Source organism: Tarenaya hassleriana, unplaced genomic scaffold, assembly GCF_000463585.1.
Source record: "Tarenaya hassleriana unplaced genomic scaffold, ASM46358v1 Cleome12, whole genome shotgun sequence".
Classification (NCBI taxonomy): Eukaryota; Viridiplantae; Streptophyta; class Magnoliopsida; order Brassicales; family Cleomaceae; genus Tarenaya; species Tarenaya hassleriana.
In genome coordinates, this window is record NW_010962392.1 from 421,762 (window position 1) to 447,372 (window position 25,611).

General features: G+C 37.5%; 4 protein-coding genes across 10 annotated transcripts; all 4 read left to right on the forward strand.

Annotated features, from left to right (window-relative positions):
- The first annotated feature begins 1,916 nt into the window (after positions 1-1,916).
- LOC109116389 (inhibitor of trypsin and hageman factor) lies at positions 1,917-3,007 on the forward strand. The gene is made up of 2 exons (XM_019201701.1): positions 1,917-2,043; positions 2,640-3,007. Exons 1-2 carry the CDS (start codon positions 1,962-1,964, stop codon positions 2,849-2,851), a joined length of 294 nt encoding a protein of 97 aa, XP_019057246.1. The 5' UTR covers positions 1,917-1,961; the 3' UTR covers positions 2,852-3,007.
- Positions 3,008-4,844: 1,837 nt separating this feature from the next.
- LOC104806207 (protein NUCLEAR FUSION DEFECTIVE 4-like) lies at positions 4,845-8,491 on the forward strand. Its single transcript, XM_010530976.1, has 4 exons — positions 4,845-4,919; positions 5,355-5,727; positions 6,788-7,716; positions 7,899-8,491. Exons 2-4 carry the CDS (start codon positions 5,419-5,421, stop codon positions 8,374-8,376), a joined length of 1,716 nt encoding a protein of 571 aa, XP_010529278.1. The 5' UTR covers positions 4,845-4,919; positions 5,355-5,418; the 3' UTR covers positions 8,377-8,491.
- Positions 8,492-14,797: 6,306 nt separating this feature from the next.
- LOC104806208 (cyclin-T1-5-like) lies at positions 14,798-19,379 on the forward strand. 6 transcript variants are annotated; one of them, XM_019201748.1, is made up of 8 exons: positions 14,798-14,921; positions 15,086-15,728; positions 16,178-16,259; positions 16,824-16,958; positions 17,207-17,382; positions 17,472-17,623; positions 17,771-18,745; positions 19,195-19,379. In XM_019201748.1, the coding sequence occupies exons 2-7, from the start codon at positions 15,511-15,513 to the stop codon at positions 18,742-18,744; spliced, it is 1,737 nt and encodes a 578-aa protein (XP_019057293.1). In that variant the 5' UTR covers positions 14,798-14,921; positions 15,086-15,510; the 3' UTR covers position 18,745; positions 19,195-19,379. The 6 variants fall into 6 exon arrangements, with proteins under 6 accessions (XP_019057293.1, XP_019057292.1, XP_010529281.1 ...); XM_019201747.1 differs by having other exon boundaries at positions 15,086-15,129; positions 15,314-15,728; positions 17,771-19,356; XM_010530979.2 differs by having other exon boundaries at positions 15,086-15,129; positions 15,437-15,728; positions 17,771-19,356.
- Positions 19,380-19,771: 392 nt separating this feature from the next.
- Positions 19,772-25,258, forward strand: LOC104806210 (multiple RNA-binding domain-containing protein 1). Of its 2 annotated transcripts, none has more exons than XM_010530984.2 (16): positions 19,772-19,909; positions 20,405-20,476; positions 20,605-20,712; positions 20,785-20,899; positions 20,994-21,736; positions 21,863-21,994; positions 22,109-22,198; positions 22,322-22,439; positions 22,563-22,886; positions 22,969-23,033; positions 23,220-23,391; positions 23,869-23,973; positions 24,065-24,166; positions 24,251-24,421; positions 24,611-24,748; positions 24,831-25,258. In XM_010530984.2, coding segments are annotated over exons 2-16 (2,565 nt in total). In that variant the 5' UTR covers positions 19,772-19,909; positions 20,405-20,474; the 3' UTR covers positions 25,011-25,258. The 2 variants fall into 2 exon arrangements, with proteins under 2 accessions (XP_010529286.1, XP_010529287.1); XM_010530985.2 differs by having other exon boundaries at positions 22,109-22,192.
- The last annotated feature ends 353 nt before the right edge of the window (positions 25,259-25,611 follow it).

The following is a 25,611-nucleotide window of genomic DNA, read 5'->3' on the forward strand; positions in this document are numbered from 1 at the left end:
GACGGGTCGATATATATATATTACGTATGCATATGTGTGTGTGGTTTTGGCCATGAAAAGGATGGTTCTATATTTGACGTGTTGGTTATAGAGAATCGTATAATATCAAATAAATGAATTTGCTTTTTGAGGTTAATTTGGATACGAAGGGCAGACAGGAAATATATATATATATATATATATATATATATACCTGTAAGCAGTTGGTTGAACTTATAAGGTTTAACGTATAATATTTTTTTAGATATGGATGTTCCACAATAAGTATGATACATAATCCCATGACCATATAACCTATATGGTGCAACTTGTCGAATGGTTATAATTATATAATGTTACAGAAAAAGAAATTGTACCATATTAATATTGTATAGTGACACATATTTTTTAAATTTGGAATAGTAATATATATATATATAACCTATGACGTATATAAAAATAATACGTATGAGGTCAACTTGTCGTGCCAATTCATCACTGGTACTATAAAAGTGAATCAACTGGTGAAAAAGAGATGTCATATGTCATATGTGTCCTTTTATACATCTTCGTGCTGACCTGTCATACCTCGGTTATAAATTTATAATAAATGGAAAAGGTAGTATTGTTAAAAGAAAATAAACAGAAATTTAGATTCACATAAAAATAATTCAATTTCCCTAAATAAATATCATTTTAATTTTTTTTATAATTTTAAAAAAATATATAAAAAAAAGTCGGATATACCTAATTAAACCACATTAATTTCTATTAGTTAGATATGTTTAATTAAGTGTAAAATTAGATTTTTTTTAAATCACTTAAAAAATCTAAAACTATATTTATTTAACAACATATATATATATAGAATGGAGGAGTATAATAGAAAATATGTTGGATTCTGTGTTTTTGAAAAATATATACAGAACTTATCATCATCATCATCATCACTATTATTATTATTATTGTTATTACGTTAAATTGTGTTAGTTGGAAGTGAAAAATAAAAAACGTGTCAGTAGGAACATTCCATGTGGGTTGTCCGAGATCATTTGCAGAACCAGTTAGGCTAATCACATGATTGCACAACACAATCAAAATATATAAAACCATAAAATAACGCATACATAATACATTGGTTTAGTCCAAATGATTATGCGAATTTAATTTTTGTCGGAATTATTCAGATCATTGTTATTCCAATTCATGCATGATTGGATATTTTAAAAGTATACAGATAAGGTTACAGTTAAAGATTCCAATAACACAATCTAAAATTTGACTTTTATGAGAAGCTCTGTAAATCCATGAAGCATGGAAAATAGGCTGAAGAGCCCAAAACATTCGTGTTTTGGGTTTAGAGACAAATAGGCCTCGGACTTCCACGTATACTTATGGTAAGTTTAGGCTGACGTGGATTGATTTTCATGCAAGATTTAGGTGTAAATATTCTCCAAATTATGGCAACTTCCAAACGTCCACCATGTTTGGATATTCATTAATATGAATTTGTATAATAAAAATAATTACAAATTGTCTGCCGAATTGTACTCGTTGATACTCCAATAACATTTTTTCAGATTTTTTTTAATCGCAATTAAACAGACAAAAAACTTATATATCGTTAGCACTCAAGGAACAAAAAGGGAAAAAATCATTTAAATTTTATTCACATTTTTTTAGGGCTAGCTAATTTCCACACTAGGAAATATAGGTTTCCTAAAATAAAATAATATTATGATATATATCGGATTCACTTCCCTTTTATAAATATGTTGATATATGCAATGAATTTGCCATTGCATCTATGAGATTCCTTCATCCTTGGCATGATTATCCTAATCACATATAATCTTCCCTTAAAAAAGCACCACGCCCTAATCCTATAAATTTACCGGATTGAAAACGAAAAAAAAAAACATCATAAAAAATAAATATCAATATTTTTATTTTATTTTAGTTTCGGGGAAAACTTGGCCACGATGAATTCTAAATGCCCCGTTCTTGGCCCCAAGTGTGATTTGTGTGACTGCACAGGAAGACGATGCAGTGAAATGTTCCCAGGTAAAAATAAAAATAAAACTTCTACTCTCGATTACATATGTATTATTAATAGATATGTCAAACGATGGTTTGACTCGTGACGAGTTGGTTCATTTTGATTTGAGTTTGACTAACCAGATTCGTTTTTAAACGAGTTGAAAATTTTTTTTGAACCAACTCGATTCGTTAATTTTATGAGTTAAATGAGTCGGTTCGCGAAATGAAAACAAATACAATATTTTTTATTTATATTATAAAAAATACCAAATAAAATGATATTTTGATATGAAATCTAAATATTAAAATATCAAACTTAATATATGAAACAAATTATATATATATATAATCAATAAAAAATTAATCGAGTATTGATTTTCTGTACAATAAATAAAAATACAAATAAAAACATATATTTTTTATTTAAAAAAAACGAGCCGCGAGCTCTAACGAGTTGAATCGCTAAAAAAACAAATCGGTAACAACTCAACTCGTTTTGACAACCTATATGTATCGTTGCATATATACATATGTATACATTTGAAATGATGTGGAGTTCGTGAAAAAGAAAACCCTAAATTTGTTTGACGGGTCGCAATCTATGAAATGATGGTATGAAGGGTTGAAGGTGGAATGGCCAGAGCTGAGAGGGGTGAGTGGAGTGGAAGCGAAGATGATCATAGAGAGAGAAAACCCTAAAGTTGTCGCCTTTATATACCCAGAAGGACTGTTCTATCTGCCCGAAGTCATGTGCTGCAACCGTGTTCTTCTCTACGTCCCCGCCGACAACTGCCCTAACGGTCCCGTCATCAACTCTCCCTTTGTCGGATAGTCCCATTCATTACAGATCCTCTGTTTCATCTAGTGGATTCTCTCCCTAGTTCTTTGTCTGCAATCTGAATTCAAGAAACTGTGTTTGAAGCTTTTTTTTTGGGTTAATCTGTGTTTGAAGTTACCGCTTTGATGGTTTTGTAATGGGGATTTATGGTTTGATTTCCATTAGCCGATAATTCTCCTTAAAAATCGATCAACAAATAACAACTAGAGTCAATTTTAAGGGGTGGGAGTTTCGAAAAATACGATATTTTTTCTTGATCCGAACCGTTCTAAATTTTTGATCGGTATTATTTTAGAAAACCGAATTTTACGGAATCGAATCAAATTTTAAAAAATCCCAAAAAAACGGAATTTTTTTTATAGGAAAACTATCTTTTTTTTAATAATAACCAAAATCGAACCGAACTTAATGTAAAAACCGAACGGTATCTATTTTTGTAAAACCGAAAAAACCGATGCATTTTCGTACCGAACCCGAACCGATTCCCGAAACATCCAACCCTAGTAAATTCAACGTGAATTGCCGCCGATGATGCCACTGAGTTCGGTGGCGCGTGAAATGTGACGCGCGGAGGTATATAGGTTTTGCCCAGAGAGAGGGGTCTCATTGGGCCTTAAATGGGCTGATGAATAAGAAGGCCCATTTACTTAAAGCCCGTGATAGTGATTCACACAGCCCAACCAAAGTATATTGTTAATACGTGTTTTAATATGAGAGGGTGGTGACGAATATCTAGGAAATAAACTTTATGGAATGACAACATAAACTACCTTTTCATTAAATATATATATATATATATTTGAACCCAAACAATTATTAGCATTTTGAATTATACGTTTAGTTTTAGATTCACGTGGAAATAAATGGGACCATATACCAATAAAATGAAAGGGCCCTATGAAAAATAATTAATTGGCGTATATGATTGGAATAATGAACTTTGGTATAACATATAATATATTTATTAACTAATTGCAGAAAACCACGAGAGAAGTAAAAAAAATATTTTGTATTTTCTAACAATGGATAAATTTATTGTGGTATTTTAAAAAATACAAATTGATTATTACAAATTTGGTTGTAATAGACATAAAAAATAATAAAGCATATAAATATGTTTCCATAAAGATAATGTGTTGCTAATCTCGAAGCAGGATAAATGCAACACGATTATCTATCTTTCTTTTTTTAATTGATGGGAATTCTTTCCTCATAGTAGTGTAATTAATGTGGCAGTTTTGTTGCATATTTCTATTCATGCTACAAATAAATAAATATTATTATCTTATCATTGTATAGAGCCGGAAAGTCGTAAAGCGACAATCCAATAGGGTCCAATGTCCCATAATAATAATAATAAAAAAGATATTTATAAATTTTATAAAATTTTTAATAAAAATGTAATTGTATTTTTAAAATGGTTTCGTAATGTTTGCATTTTTTACCCCTAGTAACAAATTTTTTTAGTTTCGCCACAATATATATATATCCGATAATATAATATATTAACGATTTTATAAATTTAGCACCTAAAAGATCGAATTTACATATTATGATAAGGGAGGATGAGGAGTTTATTATAACCGATAACAATCATATAAATAGCATATTTGGTCAGTCTTTAAATATAATAAAATCCATCTGTGTGTCATGATTTTTGTTCACGAAAAGTATCTATAATATACTCGTAACCAAACCACACAAAACCGAATTTTAACACATACAATTAATTAACTAGTAAAATTTTCGAATTTAATATTAAATTATAAAAATAAAATAAGAAGAAACAAATTTTAAATGACAAAAAAAATTTGACAACCAAACAAAAACTAGTCCAAGAACTAGGATAATAGCATCATATTGTATAATAATAAGAGGAAATTTGATAATCATGTAAACCATATATTATTTACGGTAAATCTTTGCTGTACCAGAAGGCTGACACGTGGTCCAATCACAACAATAACTCATATTTGTGCCTTTTTTTCCGTTTGAAATCACTCCAGTCACATAATAAACTCATATACAGGAACACAGCGATTTCTCTCTACCATAGAAAAGGGAAAGCGTTGCCTGATCTTACCCGAGCATATAACCTTGTTTCTCAAGAGGATCAACAACGTTTATCTTTACCTTCTGTCTCTGACCAAGCTGTTTTTCTAGCCAAACCATCCTTTGAACCTAATTCTTTTGGTCCTTTTGGTGGTCGACCTTCATTTCATCCACCCCATCATAAACCTCGTCCTCCTCTATCTGATAAACCTCGTCCAGTGTGCACTCACTGTGGCATGACTGGTCATACAGTAGCTCGGTGTTATTACATTCATGGTTTTCCTCCTGGTTATAAACCGCCATCATCTACCTAGAAGCCTTGGAACTCTGCTAGATCTAATTATTCAATACCAAGGAATCAATCTTTTGATCGGTTTCCTAGACCTGTGAATATGGTCAATTCTTCTGGTGTTCAGTCTGGTCAGACTTTTTCCCCCTGGTGGAGGAAAGAGAGAAATCCCAGAGAAGCGATCGGAGAATTTCAGAATCGGGAGGAGGAGGAGGAGGAGATGGCTGGGCAGTCGAGGAAATGGATGATTCTGGTGGCGACGATCTGGATTCAGGCGTTCACGGGGACGAACTTCGATTTCTCGGCGTACTCGTCGGATTTGAAATCGGTTCTAGGGATTTCGCAGGTCCAGCTGAATTGCCTCGCAGTCGCTTCCGATCTCGGAAAGGTGTTTGGATGGTCGTCCGGCCTCGCTCTCTTGTACTTCCCGCTCTGGGCTGTGCTCTTCGCGGCGGCGCTAATGGGATTCGTCGGCTATGGCGTTCAATGGCTCGTCATCAACGATCTCATCTCCTTGCCTTACATCGTCGTAAGTTTTTTTTTTCCAATTTCATTTTCGAATAGTATATTATTTTGTTTTTCCCAGTGAGTGGGAAGACAATTGAAATTTGAAACTTGAACTCCTAAAACAAACACTCATCTTAAACAATTCTCTGAAATATTTCCAAAAATTCAAAATATTTGTGGACTCTAGATATTTTTTTACTTAAAAAAATTATGATGATCGGATTGTTGGCATAGTAATTTCGATATGTTTAAGGACGCAATTATCACATGTATCTGTGATGAAAATACTAATTAATCACGTTTTTTAAGCCAAGAATATGTAATCTTAGAATTTTCCGAGACAATTAAGACTCCTATATTTTAGAATTTCGAAAAGTGCCTCATGTTCATAAACAAAGAGACTGGTGACTAATAAATGTTGGAAATATTTTAAAGCCCACCAGTAGATTTTTTAAAAATTAAAATTTATTCAACTGTATCATTTTTTCCTTCTTTTTTGGAAACTAAATTATAAAATAAAATGAAATAACGATCACACAGACTCTTTGTTCGTCCATATACGACCATCCACGTGCTTCTTATGGGGATGGGTTTGGCTTCCATCCTCTCCTTGAACCATACCGAATCTAACTGTGTCTGCCGCAATCGATACACAGACGTGTATATATGTATTATTTTATTTACGTCATAGCGAATTTTGTATTTTTATTTTATAATGAAAATATATGTGTTTTTATTTGCAAATGGGACGAAAACGAAGATTGGTTGGAACTTTACCTGCCACTTGTCTGTTTGGCTGTTAAGTGAGACACATCCGATGGTTCTGATATATATATATATATATATATAGCCATATATAATATATAGAAAATATTCTAGGAGCGTGTGTGTATATATATATATCGGCTACATATGGAATATTCTATACATACATATTGGTGATATAGAGAATATTAGTGTAAAATTACATACATATATATATATATATTATAGATTTTTGTATTGAAAATGAATGTAAAATTAGGTGTTGATTATAGGAAATCTGAAAATAAATGTCATATTGTTGATTGATGACGTGGCAGGTGTTCTTGTGCTGCTTGTTAGCGGGTTTGAGCATATGTTGGTTCAACACAGTCTGCTTTGTCCTCTGTATCAGAAACTTCCCTTCCAACAGAGCACTTGCTCTGTCCCTCACTGTGAGCTTCAATGGCGTCAGTGCAGCTTTATACACTCTTGCTTACAACGCCATTGATCCTTCCTCGACTCAACTCTACCTTCTCTTGAATGCCCTTGTCCCTCTCCTTGTCTCCTTCATTGCCCTTGTCCCGATTCTAAGGCAACCACCTCTTGAGCCTCTTCCCCCTGATGGAGTTAGACGTGATTCTCTCATGTTTCTATTGCTGAATGCCATAGCCATCTTGAACGGGGTTTATCTCCTTCTCTTTGGCTCTAATGCCTCTGATGTTGCCACTTCTCGTCTTCTCTTTGGTGGAGCCATTTTCCTACTGGTTTTCCCTTTGTGTATCCCTGGTCTTGTATATGCCCGGTCTTGGTTTCTTCGCACCATTCACTCCAGCTTCCGTCTCGAAGGTTCTGGGTTCGTTCTGGTCGACGTTGATGAGCTGCAGGTCCATAAAGGAATGGTGACTCGTGAATCCAGCCTCGAGGACTACCGGTTGCTGAACGATGAAAGAGTTCCGAACACGGTCGTGGCTCAGAAGAGCATGGATGAAGCTGAAGAGGGTTGTTTCTGGAAGATCATTGCAAAAGACCAGCTGGAAATGCTTGGAGAAGAACATCCTCTGGGTCTGCTCGTTCGCCAGTTGGATTTCTGGCTGTACTATATTGTGTATTTCTGCGGTGGAACGATCGGGCTCGTTTACAGCAATAACCTGGGACAGATTGCACAATCCTTGGGACAGAGCTCGAACATCACCACTCTTGTCACTCTGTATTCATCTTTCTCATTCTTCGGCCGATTGCTCTCAGCAACACCAGATTATATCCGAGCGTAAGTGTTTTCTTTCATTGCTCGATAATCTCAGAATATCTTAGCTCGGCTTTCTTTTGATTGGTCCATATATTCTTAGATCATTCGGGCTTAGAAACCGAATGAGTTAAACAGAACTGCCTTCTTGCCCAAATCGGATATAGGGCCTCCTGGTTAGAATGTGATGCAACATTTTTGTGCAGGAAGGTATATTTCGCGAGAACCGGATGGCTGGCCATTGCCCTCTTACCAACACCGGTGGCCCTTTTCCTGCTGGCTTCATCAGGACAAGCATCAGCCTTACAAGCAGGAACAGCCCTGATGGGTCTGAGCTCGGGATTCATATTCGCCGCAGCGGTCTCGATCACGTCAGAGCTGTTCGGACCAAACTGCGTGGGAGTAAACCACAACATCCTCATCACGAACATACCGGTAGGTTCACTGGTCTATGGTTTCTTGGCAGCATTGGTCTATGATTCCCATGGCGGGTTGAAGGTAAAGGCCGTGACTTTGGATTCGGTCGTGTGCATGGGGCGAGAATGCTATCTCCCTACGTTCGTGTGGTGGGGAATCCTGTCGGTTCTTGGCTTAGCTTCCAGTGTCGTGTTGTTCCTCAGAACTAGACGAGCTTATTACCGGTTCGAACAAGACCGGTTAACTTCGACTATGCTCTATTCATAACTTGTTTCTTAGAGGGTTTTTGTATATATATATACACACGCACATTTGGAGCAGATTGTCGTATCGATACATAAAAGTTTTGATCTTTACGCATATATAGAATGATTTTCGACTACGCTATATTCTTAATTCGTTACTTTTGTATGTATGTATGAATGCATGCATGTATGTATGTATGTATGTATGTGTTAGTACTAATGAATTATAAGATCAAACCCAATTAAAAGAAAAGAAAGTACTCACCACTAATTAATATCATCATAGGTCTATTTAAGAAAAAGTTTACAAAGAAATCCCACTAATGTTTATTTCCAATTCCAACCGTTAATGGCCGTTAGATTATCCTACTAGCTGACGTGGATACCGAATCTGCCGTCGATCTGACACCGCCTTCCATCCGCAACCAGGCCCTGACCGTTTCCCGTCGCAAGTAACAATTCCGATTCCAAAATCTCAAATTTGGATTTCATCTCTCTGAAACTTCTTGTAAATCGATTGGATTTTCCCGAGAAAATTATCCTGAGGCCTTATGGATTCTCAGCCTTCCCAATCGGGAAGGTCCATCAGCAGCAGCAACACTCACCGATCAAGCTCCGATCATGGCCACTCCTCGCCGTCTTCTCTTTCGTGGTCATCGTCATCCAAATCCATCTCAGATGCGAGTATTCAGAGCCTGTCCTCGATCCTCAACAATCCTCATGGTGGGAAGTCCGGCGTCTATGGTTCCGATGCCTCCTGGGTCGGTTGGTGGCTCCGTCGGATTTCGCGCCGGTTGCATCGACTATGCTCGTGGGCTAGGAGCTCACCAGATACGACTTCCATGGCTACGTCTCCTCCATATCGGAGTCTCATGGCAGGTTCGAGGATATCAGAAAGCACGCCAAGGAAGAGAGCTTCGGGTTCGATCATGTGTCGAGTTTAGCGGCGTGCCTGCCTGTATAGCCTTTATCAAGGAGAGCAATCTTGCTGGTTTGGGTTACCTGGTTTGGTCATTTTTGGTTAATGCCGGTTTAGTGTGTTTTTGATTTTTTTCATTTTCCCGCTATGTTGCTCCGTTGTATAAAACTCAGGTTTATTCTTTCATTTTAAAATACACAGAAAATTGACCCAAACTTCTTTCTCTCTGAAAACCAAATTCGAATTCTGAAATGGTATCAGAGCAAAGGAAGCTTCCCTATCTTTGATTTGTTCTGTTGATTTCTTTTTTCATTGTTCTTCAATGGATTCTACATTGATTCCTCCGGTTTCATCTGTTTCTGATGCTTCAGCTGCATCAGACATCAGATCTTCTTCACCATCGATTTCAGATCCATATTCTAATCCGTTATTCCTTCATGCTGCCGATTAAATGAATTTTCAGCTTGTCTCGGATCGTCTTCGTGGAGAATCAAACTATGGCGTTTGGGCTCGAGCTTTTGTGAAGGCATTGAATGCGAAGAACAAGGTCGGTTTCATCTTTGGAACTGTACCGAAGCCGCCTCTGAATCATCCGGATGCTGATTTGTGGTCGCGCGCGAATGATATGGTATTTACCTGGATCACTAATGCTGTTAGTCCTGATATTGCTAGTCTTCTGGCTTATATTGATGATGCGCACATGGCTTGACTTCATTTGGAAAAGAGATTTAAACAGAGTAATGTTTCAAAGCTTTATAATATTCAAAAACTTATTGATACCTTACATCAAGGATCAATGGATTTGAATACATATTATACTAAGCTGAATTTACTTTGGGAAGAACTGCGAAATTATGAACCACATCCGATTTGCACTTGTGGTGGTTGTAAGTGTGGAGGTTGTACATGTGGTGGTTGTTCTTGTAAGATTCCTGAGCAGTGGATTGAGATCTATGATCGTCGGAATGTTGTGAAGTTTCTGATGCAGTTAAATGATTCCTACACACCGGTTCGAAGGCAGATAATGATGATGGATCCGTTGCCTGATCTTACCCGAGCATATAACCTTGTTTCTCAAGAGGATCAACAACGTTTATCTTTACCTTCTGTCTCTGACCAAGCTGTTTTTCTAGCCAAACCATCCTTTGAACCTAATTCTTTTGGTCCTTTTGGTGGTCGACCTTCATTTCATCCACCCCATCATAAACCTCGTCCTCCTCTATCTGATAAACCTCGTCCAGTGTGCACTCACTGTGGCATGACTGGTCATACAGTAGCTCGGTGTTATTACATTCATGGTTTTCCTCCTGGTTATAAACCGCCATCATCTACCTAGAAGCCTTGGAACTCTGCTAGATCTAATTATTCAATACCAAGGAATCAATCTTTTGATCGGTTTCCTAGACCTGTGAATATGGTCAATTCTTCTGGTGTTCAGTCTGGTCAGACTTTTTCCCCCTGGTGGAGGCATGGTTAACTCTTTTTCAATGAAGAATCCGTTGGAGCAGGCTCAGGAACTTCTGTCTCAGTATGCAAATCAGTTCTCGAATCAGACTCCGTCTTCTGGTGCATCAGGTTTTACAGCTAATCCTACTCCTTCTTTAGCTCCAGGTACTTCTCATTACATCCTTTCTTCTTTGCAACCTGGACTTTATTTTCCCTCAGTGATATGGATTTTGGATTCTGGTGCTAGCTGTCATATTTGTTGTGATAGGAATTTGTTTTCTGATTTACATGTTGTTCCTACAGTTTCGATAACTCTGCCCACTGGTGATGTTGTTTCTGTTTCTCTTGCTGGTTCTGTCTTTATTTCTGAGTTCTTGGTCCTGGATAATGTTCTTTTCATTCCCACCTTCTCCTTTAATCTGATTAGTGTCAGTTCTCTTACTCATAATACTTCTCTTTCTGTTTCTTTTACTCATGATTCATATATAATTCAGGACCATATTCGGGGCTTGACAATTGGCAAGGGTAGACAGTTGCATAATCTTTATGTCTTGGAGATGCAACGTCCTCCTTCTCTTCAGTCATCCATTCCTTTTCCTTCCAGTTCTGCTCTTGCCACTTCCACAGTTGATCTTTGGCATTTTCGCATGGGACATCTCTCTCATTTTCGGATTCAAGCTTTAGGCAATTCTTCACAGATTACTTTTTCACATAACAAAGACTCTGATTCACATTGTGATGTTTGTCCTTTGGCTAAACAAAAGCATTTGTCATTTCCTTTTCCAAACAATTTGTCTTCTTCTTCTTTTGATTTGTTACACTTGGATATTTGGGGTCCTTTTCATACCCCTACAGTGGATGGTTTTAGATATTTCCTTACTATTGTTGATGATCATTCAAGAGTTACATGGATTTATTTGCTCAAACACAAGTCTGATGTTTCAACAAAATTTCCTGAATTTTTTTCTATGATACACAATCAGTTTGGTGTTTCTATTAAAGCTATTAGAACTGATAATGCTCCAGAACTTAATTTTTCGGATTTTTTGACTCAAAAAGGCATTTTTCATTATAGATCTTGCCCTTATACACCACAACAAAACTCTGTGGTTGAAAGAAAACATCAGCATTTGTTGAATGTAGCTCGTGCTTTGTTTTTCCAATCGAATGTGCCTTTGCAACATTGGGGTGATTGTGTTTTAACAGCTGTGTTTCTTATTAATCGAACCCCGACCCCTGTTTTGAAGAATAAGACTCCTTTTGAAACTTTGCTTCATGTTTCTCCGGATTACAATCATCTCAAGGTGTTTGGTTGTCTTTGTTATGTTTCTACTCATGTTCACGATCGCCATAAGTTTAGTCCAAGGGCTGTTCCATGCGTATTCCTCGGTTATCCTTCTGGTTTTAAGGGTTATAAGGTCTTGAATCTTGAAACCAATGTCATTTCTGTTTCCAGACATGTGGTTTTCCATGAGACAATTTTTCCTTTTAAGTCTATTACATCATCAGGACTTTCTTCATCTTCTTCTTTGGATTTTTTTGGTTCTGTTTCTCCTTATCATTTGTATGATGATTTTTCTGAAGTTCCTACATCTTCTCGGGCTTCAGTTTCTTCTTCTTCCACTGATCCGGTTAATGAGTCTTCTTCTGTGGTTGAACAACATGTTACATCAGACCATATTCGTAGATCTAACAGAAGGACAGTTACACCATCTTATCTCACAGATTATCACTGTTATCTTTTGTCTCATACCCCTGTTTCTTCTTTACAGCCCAAATCTATTACTACTCCTTATCCCTTATCTTCTTTCCTTTCTTATGATAAACTTGAGCCAACCTACAGAGCCTTTGTTCTTAATATTACCACCACCCAAGACCCAAAAACATTCTCACAGGCTGTAAAACATGATCACTGGAGGAAGGCTATGATTCTTGAGCTTGATGCGCTTGCTAGAACAGGAACTTGGTCTGTTTGTTCTCTGCCATCAGGAAAACATGCTGTTGGGTGTAAATGGGTTTTTAAAACCAAGTTCAATCCTGATGGATCTGTGGAAAGGCACAAAGCTAGATTGGTTGCTAAGGGCTATACTCAACAAGAGGGAGTTGATTATTTGGATACATTTAGTCCGGTAGCTAAGATGACTACCGTTAGAGTTATGTTGGCTTTGGCTGCGTCTCATAATTGGATCATTCAGCAACTTGATGTTTCCAATGAATTTCTCAATGGTGACTTAGATGAAGAAATTTATATGACTTTGCCTCAAGGATATGCTGAACTCAAGGGGGAGAAGATTGAGTCAAGTTCTGTTTGTCGATTGAATAAATCTCTTTATGGTCTTAAACAGGCTTCTAGGCAGTGGAATCAGAAGCTCTGTCAAGTTCTGTTGTCTGCTGGTTATCATCAATCTCAAGCTGATAACTCTTTGTTTACCAAGCGTATGGCCAACAAATTTGTAGCAGCTTTGGTATATGTGGATGATATCATGATTGTTGGGAATGACTCTGTTTTGGTGCAAGACTTGAAATCTGTTTTGCATTCCAGTTTTCTGATTCGTGATTTGGGAGACATGAAGTATTTTCTTGGTCTGGAAATTGCAAGGTCTAAATCAGGGATTTATGTTTGCCAACGCAAATATACATTGGAGTTATTAGATGAATATGGCATGCTTGGTTGTAAGCCTTCTACAACTCCTATGGAGGTGAACCTGAAACTGTCTATGGAATCTGGTGAGTTGTTATCTGATCCTTCTACATACAGGAAGCTTGTTGGCAAGTTGATTTACCTTGCTGCTACCAGGCCAGACATAGGTTTTTCAGTAAACAAATTAAGTCAATACATGGCTTCTCCTAGAACTGATCATATGCAAGCTGCGATGCGTGTCTTACGGTATTTGAAGCAGGATCCCGCACAAGGACTGTTATATTCTTCTGATCAGTCTGTGATTCTTAGTGCATTTTGTGACGCTGATTGGGCAACTTGTCCCGATTCTCGAAGGTCGGTTACTGGATATTGTGTCTTTCTTGGCCAGTCGCTTATCTCCTGGAAGGTTAAGAAACAGGTCACAATTTCTCGAAGTTCAGCTGAAGCGGAGTATCGTTCTATGGCGCAATCTTGCTGTGAATTAGTTTGGCTTGGTTCCTTGCTACGTGATCTGTTTATTTCGTTTCCTCAATCGATTTCTCTGTTTTGTGATAGTCAATCGGCTATTCACATTGCGAGTAATCCGGTTTATCACGAACGAACTAAACATATCGAATTGGATTGCCACTATATTCGGGAGCAATTGAAGGCGGGATACATTAAACCTTTACACGTTTCCAGCAAGACCCAGTTGGCAGATTTGCTCACTAAGCCATTGCCTACTGACCAGTTTCGTTCTCTTTTTTCCAAGATGGGAGTTCACCATTTATACCTCCCATCTTGAGGGGGAGTATCAAGGAGAGCAATCTTGCTGGTTTGGGTTACCTGGTTTGGTCATTTTTGGTTAATGTCGGTTTAGTGTGTTTTTGATTTTTTTCATTTTCCAGCTATGTTGCTCCGTTGTATAAAACTCAGGTTTATTCTTTCATTTTAAAATACATAGAAAATTGACCCAAACTTCTTTCTCTCTGAAAACCAAATTCGAATTCTGAAAGCCTTTTAATTCATCAGGCAGAGAATCGAGTCCAGGGACTTGGAATCTTCTTGAATGGCATACATAATATACGTATATCTTATATAATTTTTTTTGATATTTTCTGTATAATTCAATTGGATTTTAACTGAGTGAGGGAAAAAAACGAGGAAATTTATGGTGAACACTGGACACTGATTTCTTTTAGATTCTTTTATGGTTCTAGACTTTAATTTTAAATTTTGGATGGAGTTACGTAGAGGAAATTAAATAAAACAAAGATTTAGTGACAAGTCTACACAAAAATGGCAAAAATATTTTCACCGCCGTAAAAATGTTTTTAAAAAATTATGACGTCTTCTCCAAAAGTACTATTTGCCTTTTCGATCCTCTAATCCGGAAAGTTTCCATTTTGTCCCCCCAAAGAAAATATCCATTAAATAACAGGACTGATCCAATTTCGGTATCGTACCCTTGTTTCCTTCTCTCCCAATTCTTTGATTTCTCGCGACGACTCTAGGGTTAGGGTTAGGTTTTGCTGCGAGCATCTCCTTCGCAATTAGCCACCGGGGAGCTCGTTTCTCGGATGTAAGTTTCAGTCTCTTCCTTTTGTTTTTTGGTTTTTTTGTTCCGCTCCATTCTGATTCTTCTCACATTCGTTGGTTTTTCTACGCTTCTTACGTTTTTTTGTTCGTACTCCTTGATCCATGTTTTCTCACGTTTGTGAAACTTTTCCGGTTCCTTGCTCGCAGTGGTTGTGTAATGAACGTTGGAAGGTGAAGGCTGAGTTTTGTAGGTAAATGTCAATCTGTTCTATTTTCATTCTATTAGGGTTTGGTCTTATTTGGTTCTTTGGAATCTTGTTTTCCTGTGTCGATTCTTATCGGTTTTGTGATTTTCTTGGCGTTTCTGGTGAAATTACCCACCTTTATACCCGGAATTAATGTTTTGCGCTCTGCATTTGGGTCTATTTGTTTCAGGATTTGGTGTTCTTTATCAGTCGTTTCCGTTGATACATTTTAAAGGTGTTTAGGAATATACAAAGCTAAATTTTGATTCGAAGACAAGATAGCAGCTAGGTTTTGTTTTCACTGTTTACGCAGTGATACTGCAATCAGGATTGTACCTCTGATTCTGCCTTAGCTTGTTCCGGATATTCTGGTTTTAGAAGATAGCAATGTCTGGAATGTTGACTGAGGAATCTTCACACTGTGAGAGTGGAACTACGAGGAATTCTCATGATAAGCATGATGAGGTTGGGCGCTGGTATTTTTCTAGAAAAGAAATAGAAGAACATTCACCATCAAGGCGGGATGGAATTGACTTAAAGAAAGAAATATACCTTCGCAAATCATACTGTACCTTTTTGCAGGACTTGGGCATGCGGTTGAAAGTGTAAGTTCCTTTTATCTCCTGCATTTTCTCTGCTGCTCTATATTCTTGCTTTTTTTTGCTCGGTTTCTTTGTTGGCTGTCATCTTGTCTTTCTTAAATTTCGTGATTTGGTCATTTGTCAATTTTAACCTTGCTTGGTTTCTTTTGGCATGATAGTTTCGCATATAGGTTAAAATTCTCACTTTTACATATAGGTTTTGTAGGTTTGGAAATTCTGAAACTTCTGCAATTTGTTTTTCTTGGTTGTCTTTTACAGCATTGGCAGTGTAATCAGTTTTAGTAGTAGCTCTAGAGCCCGTCAACAAAAAGAGGAAACCTAGTAGATGTACTTATTTCATTTCTTGGCTGTTTTAATTTATTTTCATGGAGCTGTGGATTTCGTCTGTACTGTAAGAGGCTTTCAGTTTTGGGTCCCGTCCAAGAATGTTTCTGAAATAGTGTCTGATGCAGTCCTCAGGTAGCAATAGCTACGGCAATAATGTTTTGCCACCGATTCTTCATCCGTCAATCACATGCCAAGAATGACAGGAGGGTGAGTTGATATCAAAATAATGTGTGATGCTTAAAGCAAATGTGGATTCCAGTCGTTGTTGTCTGGACTCACCATAAAAATCTATTCTTATTTAAGTTCTCGTTGTAGCTGGTTTGGGAATATGTGCAATGTTGATGAACATTTTTATATAATCTCTGTGTGCATTGCTACTCCGAAAAAGCAAAAAACTACTTTGATATAATTTAGTTTCTGAATTTGGCAGAGTTACTTGCTTAACTGTAATGTCGAACTTATCAGGCATTTAAGGGCATGAACTTCTTTTTGGAAAATTTTGAGATTGTTGTTATACCATGTGATAGGTTTCCATTAATTTTATGGTTGTGTACTTTGGCATCCATGAGGAAGTGTAAAGACTAGGAAATCTGATATTTGACATCGAGGAGTTAACTTGAAGTATGACGATAATCTTATTTATTGATGTCTTGTGCTGCACCTTTTATTGATGATTCTGCTCGTGTTTGTTTGTGCTAATTTATCTTCTAAAGCAAAAAGGAAAACCTGATTTTTATATGAATCCCTTCACATTATTGTTTTGCTCTCCAGACGATCGCGACTGTCTGCATGTTCCTTGCTGGAAAGGATGAGGAATATCCACGGCCGCTAAAAGATGTTATAGTTGTGTCCTATGAGATAATTCACAAGAAGGATCCTGCTGCAGCACAGAGAATCAAGCAAAAGGTGTTATTCATACTACTGATCTTCTACTCTGTTGCTTCCTGTTTTGTCAGCTGATAAATGAATGTGCCACTTTTCCTGTATCTTCTGTTTCTCCTTGAAAGTGAGGTTCTACTGATGTATGGACTGTAATGTTTCTTAGTTGTCTAAGTCTAAGGGTCCTTTACTTTTCTGTTTACTTGAATTTTATTTCTATTAGTCAATTGATGTATTACTCGTTCTTCGTGTATTGACACATTTCACTTTTACAGGAAGTATATGAGCAACAAAAAGAGCTTATATTAATCGGAGAAAGTATTGTGCTTACTACATTAAACTTCGACCTTAATGTTTATCACCCTTATAAACCCCTTGTAGAAGCAATTAAGAAATTTAAGGTTGCGCAGAATTCTCTTGCCCAAGTTGCATGGAATTTTGTTAACGATGGGTACGTTGAAAATGCCGTTTCCTTCCGAGCTTCTGATATTTCTATGTGCCTAGTACTTTCTTTTTCATGCAAATAAAATTGGCTTGCAGCCTACGGACATCACTCTGTCTGCAATTTAAGCCTCATCACATTGCTGCGGGTGCCATTTTTCTTGCTGCCAAGTTCCTTAAAGTGAAGTTACCATCGGATGGAGAGAAGGTCTGGTGGCAAGAATTTGATGTCACACCTCGGCAGTTGGAAGGTGGGCACCATCCTTATCAGAATGTTGATGATGGATTATTACTCTGTTTCTTTTACCAAACTGCATTAAGGTTTTGTTGTTTGGTTCTCCTTCTTGCTGTTTGACCTGCCTGATGTTCTTTAACTGCTATTATTATTGTATTTTCAGACGTGAGCAACCAAATGCTTGAGCTTTATGAGCAAAACCGTAGCCCTGCATCTCAAGGAAGTGAAGTTGAAAGTAGCGTTGTTGGAGGAGTGGCTCATAGGTCTGCTTCTGGAAATGCTGCTTCCACGGATAGACATGGAAGTTCTAGGCAAATATTATCACGCCAACCTCCTGACCATTCAAATTCGGATAATCAAGGAGGTTCATCAAAAGCCAGCCAAAATCAGAACAATGATAATGGGAGTGGGGAGACGGGTAGTGTCATTACCGAGCATAAAGGGGAGAGGGAGAGAGATAATAAAGATAGCCAGCATTCTGAAGTTCATCCATCTTATAAGGGCAGTGTGAGGGAAGCTCCCCATAAATCCATTTCCAGAGTTGAACGAACTGGGAAGGAAGATACAGGAAACAGATCTGGAGATCACAGAGATGACATCAGTCTTCATAAATCTAGAAATGTTGATAAAGGTGATGCCCCAGTAAGCCAATCACCCAAGGACTTGAAATTGCTGCGAGATACGGTCAAGGCTAAATTAGAGAAAGCTAAGAAGTTACAAGGGGAAAGAAAGAGGAAAAAGGATTTGATGGACGAGGATGATCTAATTGAAAGAGAGCTGGAAAATGTGGAATTGGCAGTCGAGGATGACAAAACAAATCAAAAGAAAGGACAGAGCTTGCCAAAGGTCGAAAACTCTGATAACATGGATATAGAATGTTATGAAGCTAGTGGGAAGGGGGAAATCACAAACATGGAGGAAGGTGAGTTGGCAGGGGATGCTTCCCCTGCGACGAACAGCCGGAAGAGAAAACTGGAAAGTCCTTCCAAAAGGCAATCAGAAGGGAAGAGTCGACGTGAACATGAATCAAACTACAGCCATGAGAATATCGAAGAGAGTCATAAGGTGGGTCATGGTGGATATGCCGAGAGGGAGCACAGAAGACACTCACACACACAAGAAGATAATCATTCATGAGGTAAATGATCAAATTCTCTACTCTTTGATCTGTCTTAATATTATATGGTCATTACAACCTGTTGGCACTTGGAATGACCCGGTCGGTTAAGTCTTTGGTCTGGCGATTGTGACAAATCCAAATGGTTGTGAGATGCCATTGGAGAACCGTCGATAAATCTTGGAAGGATGAGAATGATGTTGAGTAGTAGAAAGAAACCCAAAAATCCTTAGGAGTCTTAGGACAGCCAGTTGTTGTTTGGGGAAGATCCATTCCTGGGAATCTGAATCTCTCTTGGAATCTTTGTTCTTCCTGATAAATCCTTTTAGAGTATTGGTAAGAGTTTTTGCCATTGCCGCCTAAGAGAATAATGGTTCTTTGTATTTTTTTTTTGGTAGACATTTGATTGTGGGAATGAGTACAAAAGGCATTATTGTTACCACTCTTTTTTGGCTTTCCTGTCCGTACAGGGGAAGAAAGAGAGAGATCTCAAGCCAATATGGCCATACACGATTATCAATGTTAATTTTGTTTCTCTATTTTTGTAATAGAAAACCTAAATTCCCTTTAATTGTATGAAAAAAAGTTGGGAGAACACCATGATTTGTTAATGGCATTTTTGAGTTTCATTAGAGTGTAATTCGCACGGATGTTATATGGAATGTATCTTTGTCCTGTTTCTTTAAAAATAAAACAGATGAGAGTGAAATTATTATATAATTTTAAAATAAAAATCAAAAAACGGAAAAGGAATGCGTTAAATAAGAATAAAGTTTATATCAATTTTCTTGCAACAAATAGCAAATCAATTAAAAATAAGTTACTACTTTTTAATTTATAAATAAAACCTCGAACAGCAAAAGAAAATAAATAAAGAACAGTAAAAAAACAAAAATTAAGGGTTAAAATATAATTAAAAATATTCCCATAAAAGAAGAAAATAGAAGAAACGTACCAATGAATCCAATAACCGACCGGTTAAGGGGGATTTCTACTTCTCCGGCTTTGAGAAAGAAATAAAAATAAAAAGCCCGCTCCCTCTCCTCGTCTTTATATCTCCGGCGAAAACCCTAAGCTTTTCTCTCTGTCTAGTTCTCTCCCTCCACGTTTCTTCGAGTGTTCTATTCCTCTTCTCCCGACTCCATATCTTCGCAGGCTCGCTGACCTCTGTGATCGTTGTCGCACGTAAGCTTCCATTTTTTTCCTGATTCGTTTGATGTTTGGTTTCGATTTTGTTTTTGTTTTAGTTCTCGTTCGATTTATGTATAGTTTGGAGCTGTCTTGTTTGGAAGGCCACTGTTTAGGGTTTCTCATATTAAGGTCGAAGTTTTAACTGGCTGAGATTATTCCTAGAAATCGTTCTCCGTCGAGGCAGCGTAGTTTTCCAGTCATGGATAGTCACTTTAGTTATGTGGCCACACCATCATCATGTCCCATATGCGATGAGGATCTGGACTTTACAAATTCGAACTTCTGCCCATGTCCTTGTGATGGTCTGACCATCATCATGTCCCATATTTATTTTTGCACTATAGTTTTACAGTCACAGATTCGAACTTTGCTCGTTTATCTTCTATATGTAACAGAGTGTTAGTTGGTGTTGAAACAGCTTAAGTTGTATCTTCGTTATTTTTCTACTTTTTAGTTGAATCGCTTGACTTGGCCATGTTCTTGATGTAGGTTTGTGTTGCTTTCTCTGTAATTGGAGTCTGCAGTTCCCAGAAAGAGCTGTGTGCGATAACCGGAAAGAATGTAAGTATTGTATATGTTAATGTCTTCTTCTGTGACAACACATATTTACATATCACATATATCTATGCATGCATTCCTTTTTTCCTTCTCATAGAAATGGTGTCTTCTATTTCAACTTGTGATTCCAGGTCTAGGATATGTGTGAAGAATTTGCCCAAACATGTTACAGAAGACCGACTACGTGATGTCTTTTCTCAGAAAGGAGAAATAACCGATGCTAAAGTGATACGCTGCAAGTAATATATATTTCTTTCTCTCTGTTCTGTGGAATAAATTCACAAAGGTTGTAACTATTGTCTCCTTTGCAGGGATGGTAAAACCAGACAGTTTGCTTTTATTGGGTTTCGTAGTGAAGATGAAGCCCAAGAGGCTATCAAGTACTTCAATAAATCTTACCTTGACACATCTCGAATTTTCTGTGAGGTGCGTTTGTGTAAAAACTTTTTTTAGATCTTATTTTCTTATCAATTTACTTCTGTAGCTATTGAGTCTAATGCAGATTCCTTTTGACCTGTAGATTGCTCGTAAAGTGGGAGATCCAGATGCCCCGAGGCCATGGAGTCGTCATACCTTAAAGAAACAAGGTCAAGTTAAAGAAAATATTGAGAAGTCCAGTGCTAAGAGCTTAAGCACTGGTGTTAGCAAAGGAGAGAGAAAGAATAAGAAAAAAACAGAGGAGGTTGATGATCCTCAACTTCAAGAATTTCTCGAGGTCATGCAGAGGGGGAAGTCAAAAATGTGGTCAAATGACATGCTGATCGCCTCCACTACTGAACAGATCAAAGACAAGGTCTCTGTAAAGAGAACTAATGATCAAATAATTCCTAGTAATGCGGAACTGATCAAAGAGAAAGAAGCATCAGATATGGAGGCTAAAAAGGAAGATGCTGTTCATGGTGATGATGTTTCCGATATGGAATATTTCAAGAGTAGGATAAAGAAGAAATGGGTGGATTCAGAGAGTGATAGTGAAACTGATCGAGATAGTCATGAAGCAGGAGATGGTGATAATATTAGGAGTGGGGATGGCGAAACAAAGACTGATGATGACAATGATTCTGCTGGTGATTTTAATAGTGATGACGATGGTGATACTGGTGGTGGTGATACAAATGATGGTACGGGTGCTGTGAGCAGTGGTTATGAAAATGCTGAGCAGTTGGAAGCTGATGGCAAGACTACTCAAGATGTGAAAGATGGTAGAGAGAATATTCTTGAGACTGGTCGTCTTTTCGTTCGTAACCTGCCGTACTCCGCAACGTACTATATCTTCTCATTCACCTCCTTTTTTTCCTTCTTTTTTTTGTTCACCTCCTTTTTCTAATTTTGTTTTCTATCTTATTTGTATTCATCTTCTTCTTGTAACAATATAATTTTGTGCAACAGAGAAGATGAGCTTCAGGAACATTTTAGCGAATATGGCGAAATATCAGAGGTCCATCTTGTTCTCGACAAGGAGACAAAAAGGTCCAAGGGAATAGCCTACATTATGTACACAGTTCCAGAATCTGCTGCAAGGTATTTTTTGTCTGACTTGGTAGCTGCTATTTTGGTTAAGTATGGTTATGATTCCTTAACTAGTAATTCTGTCATTTTATTCACGTTTTCTAAATTATTTGGTTGGTGATACAGGGCGTTAGAGGAATTGGATAATTCAATTTTTCAGGGTCGTTTGTTGCATATTTTACCAGCCAAGCAACGGGAAACTTCTGACAAGCAAGTGTTAGCGGTTCTATCCAGACTTTCAGTCTTTAAATTCCTCGTACTTTTGTAGCCTATATTATTATATAGGATAACATTAGGATATCATTGCTGTAAGCTGTTTTATCATGGTTTTCTCTACAGGACTGATGAATCCAATCAGTCAAAAACATTCAAGCAAAAGAGAGAGGAAGAAAAAAAGGCATCTGAAGTCAGTGGAGATACCAAAGCTTGGAATAGTTTATTCATGCGTCCTGACACTGTATGTTTTCTTGGCTTTCACAGTAGGAAGTTAATACATTCTATAAATATTTTTACAACAAAGCTTAATGGAACATTTTAAGCACTTCATCTTCATTTTTTCCTTTCCATGTGTGTTTTGTAGATCCTAGAAAACATAGTTAGGGCATATGGTGTAAGCAAGAGTGATTTGCTGGACCGCGAATCTGATGATCCTGCGGTACGTCTTGCTTTGGGAGAAACAAAAGTGATTGCAGAGACCAAAGAAGCTCTTGCCAAGGCTGGAGTAAACGTTAATGTTTTGGAAGAATTTGCCTCTCGGAAAGCTGATGACAGTAAAAGAAGCAAGCATATTCTTTTAGTGAAGAATTTGCCATTTGCTTCCTCTGAAAAGGAACTTGCTCAGATGTTTGGAAAATTTGGAAATCTAGATAAAGTTATTCTCCCTCCCACAAGAACAATGGCCTTGGTATTTTTCTGAGTGTATTCTACTGGAATTTCCTCATCGAATAGGTGATTGTTTTCTAATCTACTCCTGCATGATCTTTCAGATTGTTTTCCTCGAACCGTCCGAAGCTCGTGCAGCCTTTAAAGGATTAGCATACAAGCGTTACAAGTAAGCTTTATTTTCAGTCTTTTGTTGTTGTTACATGTTATTTAACCCAGATGGAAAGAACTATCAGAGTGATTGTTTTTGTTTCTGTACAAGCAACTGAGATCCTCCTTTTCACTTGGACTGGTTCTTCTCAGTGATAAAGACAATATGTCTTCTTCTATCATAATATTTTCCCTCTCTATTCAGGGATGCTCCATTGTATCTGGAGTGGGCTCCCGGTGATATTCTTGAGCAAAAAACACCCCCTGATAATGATGGAAAGGAAAGTGCTGTTGGGGAGCATGATGTTAAGAGAGTGCTATTGGAGCAGCAGGTTGAAGGAATAACAAATGAGGAGATCGATCCTGATAGAAACGAGGTCTGTGCACACTTTAGTTTTTCTGAATTGAATAACCACATAGTGGCTGTGATCTGTATGAATCTGTCCATCTCTTCTAGTGCATTTGACATACAACTATCCTGAAAATTTCTGCATTATTAGAAAATGTTTTTCATTAAACGGATCAGTTTAGAAAATTTGATTAGCTACCCCAAGCCCCAACTAAAATAATACTCGTTACGCTTAGATACACCTTGCATCCATTTCCTCAGACAGATTTTCGTAGTATTACCACAAAACTGAACTAAACTTTTAGAATTCTATACAGCAGGCTTTTTTTTTTGTCATTGTAAGGATTGGATTAGGTATAAAAATGCTCCATTCTATGTGTGGATTTATTATATTGAGCTCTGTCAATAATAGACACGTGATATTTTTCTGCCTGTTTTCCTCTCGTTGCACTTTTGAATTACTCTTTGTTTAACGAACCCTTAAATTTTATGCATTATGCTTCAGTCAAGGATGCTTTACGTCAAGAATCTGAACTTCAAGACTTCTGATGAAACTTTGAAGAAGCATCTCTCCGAACTGGTGAAGCAGGGACAGATTCTGAGTGTCAGGGTAAGTTCTTCTTTGAAAAATAAACATAATATCCACTTGACCATGTGTCTGTTGTAACTTTATGGTGATTTTTTTTTTTTGCCTTGAGCAGATAAAGATGCATATAAAGAACGGAAAGAATCTCTCAAGTGGTTACGGTTTTGTAGAGTTTGACTCTGTGGACACAGCGACCAATGCCTACAGAGATCTACAGGTATATACTGGTTGCTTTCTTAGGAATTTAAAATCGATAAGGCTCGGTCAAATGCTTCAACACTTTCTTTCTTTTGTTGTTCAGGGTACTGTTTTAGATGGGCATGCTTTGATCTTGCGATTCTGCCAAACCAAGAGGAGTGATTCAGTTGGCAAAGCAGACAAGGACAAACAGTCTACCAAGTTGCATGTGAAAAATGTTGCTTTCGAGGCAACCAAGAAAGATCTAAGACAGCTTTTCAGTCCATTCGGACAGGTGAGCACTTCTCTTCCGCTTATGTTGTCTTGTGTCCTGAAGCTTCAACAGCTCGTTGGGTCTGTCATCTGTGTCCTAGAAGTGAATACCGAGCAGCGATCTCATATAACAGTACTGTGATGGATGAAAAAGGACATGTTATAATATTTTACATGTCAAGAGCAAACCTCACTGTCCTTGTCTGTGCAGATCAAGAGTCTAAGGCTTCCATCGAAATTGGGAGACCGTGAACACAGAGGGTATGCCTTTGTTGAATTCATGACAAAGCAAGAAGCTTTAAACGCCATGAAAGCACTCTCCAACACCCATCTCTACGGCCGACACTTGGTAAATTACATCTCTCTGTTTCCTTTGAATGCCATTTGTCTATATATGGCCTGAGCCCTGTGGAATAATATTTTTGGTTCAGCTGCTGGAATGGGCCGAGGATGACGAGAGCATGGAAAAGAAGAGGAAGCGTTCAGCGGCCAAGTATATGGACGAACAGAGCTTGTTTGAAAATCCGAGTAAAGCTCTAAAGAAGGGAAAACGCACGGAAGTTGTGGATGAGAGCAGAATGAAGTTTGAGAGAATAGCTGAAGCTGACTGATTAGGGTTATTGGCCTTGGTGGCATCATGCACAAGAAGTCAAGTCCCCCCATGGTTGAAATTTTTGAAGTGTACTAAAGAAAAGAACGTCATGTGGATAGGCAATCCAAAACTGATCTATTGGAAGGTTTCTGCAGAAGCAAGTATTTATTTCCCTCTCTATGTACGATTATGGCATAGACGAGCGGTTCCGTACAAATTATTATAAAATGCAAATAAAAAATCACGAGTCTGTCCAATTTTCAATAATATTATGAAATATCACACACAAACACTTCTCGCCATCTTATATGTTGCAATATCGACTCAATTGTCAACACAACCGTTACCGCATGATTACGAATTTATTCTTGCGAGTCGACAGCCAAGATTAAAGAATCTGATTCGAATACGTACATACATATATATATAAACAAAACATAAATAAAACCTAGTAAAGTTCAAAACAAATCCGGTAATGAAATTCCAAGAAAGCCCAAATATCATATACCATCATGGATGGGAGGAATATCTCCATTGGTTGAAAGATACATGTATCTAACTTCATGGAGATGATGTGAAATTAACAAGTGTTTCTACTTCGTAGAAGTCCCAATCCCCCC

Coding starts and splice junctions, on each gene's coding strand:
- LOC109116389 (XM_019201701.1), top strand. CDS start 1,962: ATGAATTCTAAATGCCCCGTTCTTGGCCCCAAGTGTGATTTGTGTGAC. Junction 2,044..2,639: donor ATGCAGTGAAATGTTCCCAG/GTAAAAATAAAA, acceptor GATGGTATGAAG/GGTTGAAGGTGGAATGGCCA.
- LOC104806207 (XM_010530976.1), top strand. CDS start 5,419: ATGGCTGGGCAGTCGAGGAAATGGATGATTCTGGTGGCGACGATCTGG. Junction 5,728..6,787: donor TCTCCTTGCCTTACATCGTC/GTAAGTTTTTTT, acceptor ATGACGTGGCAG/GTGTTCTTGTGCTGCTTGTT. Junction 7,717..7,898: donor ACACCAGATTATATCCGAGC/GTAAGTGTTTTC, acceptor ATTTTTGTGCAG/GAAGGTATATTTCGCGAGAA.
- LOC104806208 (XM_019201748.1), top strand. CDS start 15,511: ATGTCTGGAATGTTGACTGAGGAATCTTCACACTGTGAGAGTGGAACT. Junction 15,729..16,177: donor TTGGGCATGCGGTTGAAAGT/GTAAGTTCCTTT, acceptor TGTCTGATGCAG/TCCTCAGGTAGCAATAGCTA. Junction 16,260..16,823: donor ATGCCAAGAATGACAGGAGG/GTGAGTTGATAT, acceptor TTTGCTCTCCAG/ACGATCGCGACTGTCTGCAT.
- LOC104806210 (XM_010530984.2), top strand. Junction 20,900..20,993: donor CATCTCGAATTTTCTGTGAG/GTGCGTTTGTGT, acceptor TTTGACCTGTAG/ATTGCTCGTAAAGTGGGAGA. Junction 21,995..22,108: donor GTTCCAGAATCTGCTGCAAG/GTATTTTTTGTC, acceptor TTGGTGATACAG/GGCGTTAGAGGAATTGGATA.